Source organism: Leptonotus elevatus, chromosome 9 (genome assembly GCF_054856555.1).
Source record: "Leptonotus elevatus isolate MCC_2025b chromosome 9, RoL_Lele_1.0, whole genome shotgun sequence".
Taxonomy (NCBI): domain Eukaryota; kingdom Metazoa; phylum Chordata; class Actinopteri; order Syngnathiformes; family Syngnathidae; genus Leptonotus; species Leptonotus elevatus.
In genome coordinates, this window is record NC_141247.1 from 24,566,708 (window position 1) to 24,575,677 (window position 8,970).

General features: G+C 42.5%; 1 protein-coding gene across 1 annotated transcript; it reads left to right on the forward strand.

The window, feature by feature from the left end:
- The first annotated feature begins 3,006 nt into the window (after nt 1-3,006).
- On the forward strand, nt 3,007-8,670 carry f9a (coagulation factor IXa). Its single transcript, XM_086084459.1, has 8 exons — nt 3,007-3,123; nt 3,220-3,389; nt 3,472-3,496; nt 4,527-4,640; nt 5,092-5,226; nt 5,295-5,431; nt 6,621-6,744; nt 7,807-8,670. Exons 1-8 carry the CDS (start codon nt 3,066-3,068, stop codon nt 8,418-8,420), a joined length of 1,377 nt encoding a protein of 458 aa, XP_085940585.1. The 5' UTR covers nt 3,007-3,065; the 3' UTR covers nt 8,421-8,670.
- The last annotated feature ends 300 nt before the right edge of the window (nt 8,671-8,970 follow it).

Here is an 8,970-nt window from a genome sequence, read left to right on the forward strand (position 1 = left end):
TACAGCAGGCATCAAAAAAAAAAAAAGTGTTTATTCGGGTAGTTTGGTCAGATGTGAATGCTGAAATCACCGATTGGTGATAACATCCAGGTAGCATTAATCAGGTATATCCGATGTGTGCTTTTTTTATTGGTCGTGCATTGCCAGATATCAGATACGTGTCCAGTTTTCATCCAAATTTCTCAATCACCGGCATATTCACAGTTTGACATTTGGAAAATCACATACAGTAGCTTTCTTTTTATATATATATATATATATATGTATATATATATATCTATATATATATATGTATATATATATATATATGTATACGTATATATATATATATATCTATATATATATATATATAAATATATAAAATGCCTCCCCGACTTTTGGTCTGAACGTAGCATAACAGGCTACTGTAAAGCTAACCGTAATAGGTTGCAAAAAAAAATAATCTGCGATGTTGGGACATGAATATTCAGTGTCTACTGTTCATATTTGCATATATTATGCAGCTCCGCACTATTCACGCCGCCTGCACAATTGTGAAAGCGAAAAAAGCGGAATGGCGCCATTTGAGCCGCGCGGCGTAAATCCAAACAGAGCGTTGAAGCAACACGATGATGAAAGCCAAACGGCAGCTAAGATGCTAACGGCCATTCCGGGGCTGCCGTCGGTTCGACAGGCCTCCGCACTCAAGTGACGGATGTCATCGAGCGCCGCTCCTCGTTTCACATGCTTGCACCTGCTCCCTCCGCCGCGGGGTGACCTCCGTCCCCGAAAGGTCATCCCGGCGACGAGTTATTTCAAACGCAACCGAGGTCAGGGTCGAAAACGGCGGCGGGGGCCTCGTATTTCTGCCACGCCGGCCGCCAGAATCGACTTTGCCCGTCCCTAGATTGCGTTTTTATGACGCGCGTGTCGCCGGGTTGGCATGTAAATTTCCTCAGCCTGACAGCTGATCTGCATGGATTGTGTGTGTGCGTGCACGTTTTGCTTCTATTGGATCATGAATGCATTCGTCCATGACATGACGGACATGTTGACATCAACAGCGTGTGCCCTCACCCGGGTTGATGCGGCTGCTTGTGATGGAGGCGTGGCCTGCCGTGCCCAACTCTTCCGTCACAGCTCTGGAGAAAGCAAACAGAAACATCAATAGCACTGAGCTAGCGTGAGGAGCATTTTGTTTCATCATCATCATCATCATCATCATCATCATCATCGTCGTCGTCCGTGTGTGAGCCTATCGCGCAGGCGGATCTAATTGGACCCGACACGGCGTTCCCCGGCCGAGAGCGAGTGAAGACGGAGACGTCGAGGAGATGTTCGCCGATCGATTGTGGGGAGGCCAACAATCCGTCCGTCCGTCCGTCCGTCCGTCCGTCCGTCCGTCCCACTTGACTTGTTAGGATGCTCAACTCACAGCATAGTGCCCTAGTGGTTAAAACTGCGGTCAGCAACCTCTGCTGTCAAAAAAGCCATTTGAGGCCAAATAAATAAGCAAAAATCTTTTTGGCGCCACAAAACCTTTGAACATTGTGATGAACGAAACATTGCGTTAGTCGAATGTACTCAGGAGCAAAATAGCTAAAGATGAAGCATCAAATACTTTGAGATTCATTTTCTTCTACATTTTGTCTTGTTTTGGGATTTCTTTATTTATTTGGCAATTTAGCAGACTGGGTTTTTATACATTTTTTTCTGCCTTTCTGTAAAATTTCTGACGTTTTTTTATGTACACATAGTAAATTTCTGCCTTATTCCTTTGTAGACATTTTATGGTTGTTTTTTTTAACAACATTTTTTGGGGACATTTTATGGTTACTTTTTGAATGTTTTCTTTTATGCCTTTTTTTTTAATTGTTAATTTTCTGACTTTGTTTTTGCAATTTTGTGTGCCTTGTATGGTCATTTTATGTTTTTCTTCTTTTTTTGTTTGTTTTTAAGGTCACTTTTTGGAATTGTAAATTCATTCAATGATTATTTTATCTAAAAAATAAAAAAATATGTACCAAAAAAACCCCAAATAGAGATCCACAGGGAGCCACAGGAGAGGGACTAAACAGCCACATGTGGCTCCAGAGCCGCAGGTTGCAGTCCCCTGGGTTAAAACATCTGCCTTATCGTTCTGAGGTTCTGGGTTTGAATCCCAGCTCCATTCTTCCTGTGTGGAGTTTGAATGCTGTGATGTGTGGGTTTAATTGGATTTTTTTTTAATTCAGTTATTATGGTTGTTATGTTTTTTATTTTTTAGGGCTCTTGTGTTTGTTTTTACAGTTGGTGTATTGTTTATTATCGTTATTGGTATAGTATTTATATTTACACTATTATATTATTTATTTATACAGTAGCAGTTTGTGTTTTTGTTATGGTTGTTTTTACAATTGATGATGTTGTAATGGCTGATTTTGTTATTGTCAAGTAGCCCTGCAGTGTGTTGGCAGCCAGTCACGGGTTCAAAGGCGTCCGATCAATCTGCGCCAACACCCGAGACGTCTTTGGATTTCCCCTCCGAGGGGAAGATGCCATAGTTTCTGATCTACAGAAATGACATTTACACCACAAAATGGCCCCCGAATACAGAAGCCTTCTTGGCCACCAATTGTCGTGATACTTGAAAGTGGAAAAATAATTTTAAAAAAGCTATATATATTCAGTATTTAAATATATTGATTACGTAATGTAAATAGTCGCGCGATCCTCTTGTTCGAGTTTCTGTTGCAGGTGTTTGTGCGCCCTCTTGTGGAGAAAAGAATAAAGTGCACTTCCTTCACATCTTTCCCGGACAAGCGTTCACACTCATTGGCAAATTGGACTATTTGCGGGTGGTTTTTCCAACTATGACGTCATTTTCAGGGTTTCATTTCACTCAAGTGTTAACTGTTCTTACAAGTCAAACGCCACGTGTGCTGTTTCACAAGGTGATGACTGAAAAGTGGTGAAAACATCTCACGTTGGCAAAGACGGACTTTCCCCAAGCTTCCCAAACGAGTCACGTGACCCGCCTTCGGTGTCGTCTGCATGAGCAAACACACCCTTTGCAGTGTGCACTTTGGAGTTTGCGTTTGTTTGTGATGGCGACCACCTTTCTGACGTTTGTGCTTTGGTCGTCCTTTCAACTCACTCTTGGAGGTATGACCATTCGAAAATGATTGCATGGCGCGTATTTGATAAGTTTGGTGTTTTGTTTTTATCCCGATGACTTGCCCTGGACACGTTTGGCTGCAGGTCCGGTGTTCCTGTCCGGCAAAGCGGCCGACGGCGTCCTGAGCAGACGGACGCGTTCCAACACTGGCGTGTTTGAGGAACTGCTGGGGGGCAACCTGGAAAGAGAATGTGTGGAGGAAGTGTGCGACTTTGAGGAGGCCAGGGAGATCTTTGAGGATGATGACAAAACTGTGCGTCTTTGCCCTTCAGCGATCTCGTTCTTCGTCTTGTTTCCTTTTGTGCTCACTGAAAGCGGCTTCACTGTTGTTTCAGATGGACTTTTGGACTGCCTATGTTGGTAAGGATGACAAAATCGGTATTTATCCTGGCAGGGTATAATTGTGACTCAACTTTAAGTACCGATGACCAACCTTATTTCAAGGTATTGGTACTCGCAATCCGCCGCCCCCTTGTGGCCGTTTTATGATCAGGAACCTGAATGAGAAATTTAAAGAACAGAAAATTGCTATTCATTTTATGCGATTTTATGGGGGGGGGGGGGGCTATATGAAACATATATGTCTTTAAAAAAAAAAAAGATCCATTATTGATTTTCCATCTCATCCTATGCCATGTTTGTGAGTGATGAAGTCAGAGGTGTGAAACGTGATCGCTGTGTCGCATATAGAGAGTTTGGCTATGATTGGTCAACTGCTGGTCACATGACACAAGGACGCCATCTTGTTACCCTGCCGAAACCGAGTTGGCCAAACTCTCTCTATATACGGCTCTGGTGTGCTGTACCCACTGACGTGTATATATGACTGGATAGCCGATGCACGCCAGTGCAAGCCGTTGAAGTCACAGGGCGGCCATCTTGTGACTCCCACCTCGTGAGCAGACTACTGTATAAACTATACGGTTACAGATGAGACATATACAGCTCGGAGGCAGTTAGTTTAAGGCCGGAGGCGGGGTGGGGGGTTTGTGGTCAAAAATAATAATTAACAAGTAGACGGTATGAGCTGCTTTGAAGAACCCCTTTTTCTTGTATCGCTCAGTTCCCCAATATTAGATTTGGCAGAGGCATCTTTTGTTTAATAAATATACTCCTGTACTATTTATACATATATTTAAGGCAAGTTGTAAAATATCTGAAGTCCTCTTGTTTATGTTTAACCAATTTAAACACCATAAATCATGCTGTTTCTACTAAGTACGGTCTCAAACGTTCTCCAATTTCGATACTGTCATTGTATAGAATCGTATGCCGAGAAACGTTTTTTTGGGAGGAGCAACATGGCGGCCTTGTGGCTCCAAAAGTCTTTGGCCTATCAGCTATCCAGACCTATATATATAGATCAGTGGCTGTACCTGAACGTTCTCAGATGGCGACCAGTGCAAGTCGAACCCGTGCGTGCACCGGGCCTCGTGCAAAGACGGCATCAGCTCCTACACGTGTCAATGTCGAGACGGCTTCACGGGTGTCCACTGCGAGATCGGTAAGCAGAACAGAAAATCGTCCAGCTGGACATTTCCATGGAAGATAAACAAAAACAAAACACAGCATCGAGCGGCAGACGTTTCAGCTGGTTCATGTTTTTTTGCTTATTTAAATTGAATGTTATTGAAGTTAGTATAAAATATATATTCATTTTTATTGTTTAACCGCTAAATTGATGTTGGAAAACAAAACAACCTCAAATCAAATTTGCTCTGTACAGTCTTGCTAGAAAGAGCAGCATTTATTTTTATTTTTTTATGAAAATGGAAATCTTCACTTTTCAAAATGCTAATTGAATCGTCCATTGATTCAAAGCAAAGTGGACGCAAACAGCTCGCTATTTACTGTCCAGATGTTTTTGTTTTTCAGGAGTAATCACTGCACCATGTTCGATTTTGAAGTGCAATGTCATTTACCATTATAAAAAAAAAACGAACATCTCCCTTTAGATGCAATGAAAAGGTGTGATCTGAACAACGGAGACTGCGGGCACTTTTGTGAGCCCGTGGGCATCGTTGGTGGCAAATGTTACTGTGCGGAAGGATACAAGCAGATGCAGGACGGCGTCGGCTGCCAACCAGAAGGTAGGCTACAACAAATGAACAACAATTCTGCATTTCATACTACCAACCTTCGTAATTTGTCTTACCAGCCGAGTTCCCATGCGGCAGGACGGCTCTGATGAGGACAGCTCGGTCTTTCATCTCCGCCTTCGACACCAACGGGCCGCAGGCCATACAGCGCATCGTAGGTGGCGACGAGGTCGTCCCGGCAGAGATCCCCTGGCAGGTATTCTTGCGCGTGCGCTAAACCATCCGATGTCACTTATTTTTGAGCGGATCTCCGCCTCTTGCCATTCATACGACACAATAATAAACTGTACGTTCGGGAGTCAGATGATATGAGATCATCATTATTGCATGTCAACACCATTTACTTGTTGAAACTCTCTCATGATGAACTTATTTTTGTTCAACTCTAAATTTGGTGTTAGACATTTTTAACAACTCAGTCATATATTGGGGTCCACCCCAGGCGGCATCGTTTTTATGGCCTTCTTTTATGTACCGGAAGTCCTCATTTGATCAGATATGAGTATTGAAATAGAAAATATATGACATGTGACTACGTCATTTATTTATTTATATAATGATAATAATAGCAAGTTGACATCCACTCATTCATTTATTTATTATCTGAAACCGATTATCCTCACAAGCTCACGAAGCACATTACAGTGGAAGAAAATAATTTCTAGGTTATTGCTGGTCATTTCCTACAGAAACGTGAAACTACTAATGTGGAATAAACATTTTTTGATTAGCTGATTAATTTCAGCGTATTTGAAAGTACATTCGAACAAACCTGTAGGCCAAAAAAAATAATAAAGAATAAACAATGTTTATTTAATACATTTTCAAACATGTTGGTATAATGTAGCATGTAAGTTAATATCCTGTGGCATTAGGGCAAATAAAAAAAATTCCCATGATGCCATGGGGTATTGCGCAAGTGTAAAACAAATTAAAATATTCATTTTTAAAATTCTTTTTTTTTTTTATCATTTGGCCTAAATTATACTAATAGGTTAGAAAATGAAGTAAATTAAAAAATATATATTCTTAATTTTTACGATTTATTATTAGGTCTTCAATGCATGCTTTCCATGCGACACACTAAACACCCCGTGGCATTATGGGAAAGAAAACAAACAGAAATCATGCACTGCAAACATACTGTCATAAATCACAAATTACGATTGAACAATTCTTCATTTTTGAATGCTAAAAAATAGCATTATTTTTTTTTTAATTGTGCAAGTCGCACATATTTAAATATGTTTAAACGTACTTGCAAATCCATATTTTTGCCAGTCACTTAGATTTTCTCCACATTGGCAGTTTCCCACTCGAGAAATGTCCTCCATCTCATTCCATGTGACACGTTGCGTAATTAACGTTTGACGCTTGCCTTGCAGGCGGCCTTGGTGGACAAAAAGGACGGCGAGGTGTTCTGCGGCGGCTCCATCGTGGGCCAGCAGTGGGTCGTCACCGCGGCCCATTGTCTGGCCGAGGCGCCGGGCCCCTTCTTTGTGAGAGTGGGTACGACCCCTTTTAAGACCTTCACTATGGCGAGCATTTATTCTATAGTCTTGTTACAATACCGTCCATGTACCAGCAACGATGTGGGCGTGGCTAAAATCGTATAAAAACAAGCACCAATTTTGAATGGATGAATAGAAATTCTTCCACATCCGGCAGAAAAAGTTTCCATGGCTGTGCGGCAAAATCTTTGAGGCTAATTCCCCCTAGCCTGTCTTTAGCATTTCATATTATAAATTAGCCTTAAGCTAGCAGACATTTGTTATGTAGCTTAGTTGAACATTTTGGTGTTTAAATCTACAATGTTTTGTTTTCTTTAGTTTCATGAGTCAGTTTTACAATAACATAAATTTTTTAAAACATTTGTTTTCTACTTTTGCATTAAGAGAATGAAAACTTAGAAAAACTAAATTATAAAATTATGTACATTTTATTGTACATTTAGAACAGATATAAAATTTGTGATTAATCATGAGTTAACTATTGAAGTAATGCGATTAATTATGATTTAAAAAAAAATCACCTGACACCCATAGTAGCAAGTATTAAAGAGATACTTGACTCAGACATTTTCAGCAGTAAAAAGTTCATATCTGATAACTTCATTGTTTTTCTTGTACAATTAAAAACTTTAAAATCTCATTTTCCACTTGCTGTCGACTGAAGATGACATCACCTGTGCTGAGGAAGTAGGTAACGACCAATCATGGCTCACCTGTTTTCTGGGTTTGGTCAGCAAACTGAGCCATGATTGGCCGTTACCTACTTCCTCACCACAGGTGATGTCATCTTCAGTAGAGCAAGTGGAAAATTTAGTATTTTAAGGTATTAATTGTTCATCGTTATCAAATTCATTCTGGACAAAATATGAACTTCCTGCTGCTGAAAACGGCTCAATGAGTCAAGTATCCCTTTAAAGATAAAGGAGCAATTGGTGCCGTGACCCGGATAAAGGGCAAAGCGAATACGAGTACATGTACCTGAGGCTGGATATGGAACGAAAGCTCAAACGGTTCTCCACAACGTGGACGTTTGACGCGGCCGCCTGTCGTCTTCCTGCAGGCGAGCACAACATTCGAGTGAAAGACTACACGGAGCAAGACGTCCAAATCTCGGAGCAGCACGCGCACCCGCTGTACAACGCCAGCGTGAGCCCGTACGACCACGACATCGCGCTGCTCCGCCTCCAGACGGCCATCAACTTCTCGGCCGAGATGCGGCCCATCTGCGTGGGGCCCGAGGCCTTCACCGAGGCCCTGGTGAAGAGGGCCTCGCCCGCCACCGTCAGCGGCTGGGGACGAACGCGCTACCTGGGACTCCCGTCCAACACGCTGAAAAAAGTGGAGGTTCCCTTCACCAGCCGCGCAGAGTGCAAGTTCAGCAGCAGCGCCAGGATCACCCCCGCCATGTTCTGCGCCGGATACGACCACGAGGCCAAAGACGCGTGCCAGGGCGACAGCGGGGGGCCGCACGCCAACAAGATCCACAGCACCTGGTTCCTGACCGGCATCGTCAGCTGGGGGGAAAAATGCGCAAAGGACGGCAAGTACGGCGTGTACACGCGCGTGTCTCTTTACGTCGACTGGATCCACAACATGACCCACGGGTTCGAGCACAAGGAGGAAGCGCCGCGGCTTGAAGATGATGCGTTCAACTTGGCCGTTCTTGGTGCTTGAACGGATCTTTTCTGCAAGGAAGAGTTTCAGATGTGAGCACCGCGCTTGAAAAGGACACTTTTGCCAGGACGTTTGTCGTAATTACTTGGTAATTGTTAGCGATAGACCGATACTGTGAGTTCAGGGCCGATACAGATTATTCGTACTCAAGGAGGCCGATAACCGATATTTGGAGCAGGTATTAATTTTCAGTAAAAGGGAAAATATTGGCGTCAAATTTAAATAAATAAATACAAACTCCAACTCTTAACTTTGCTGAAATGTCTTTAATATTGATTGAACTACTGTTCAGATTATTATTATTATTTTTTTTAATTTTAGACTCAGAGGTGGCAAATCCAGGTCCAAAACTCCAAGTAAAAACCCTGCCACAGTTTGGCTTTAGCCCCTGATGCTAGCTAGCTAGCAGGTAAACAAGCACCACGGGAGCTAAATAGGGAGCTAGCTCGCTAGCACCTGAAAGTAAAAACCCTGCCACAGTTTGGCTTTAGCCCCTGATGCTAGCTAGTTAGCTAGCTAGCAGGTAAACAAGCACCACGGGAGCTAAATA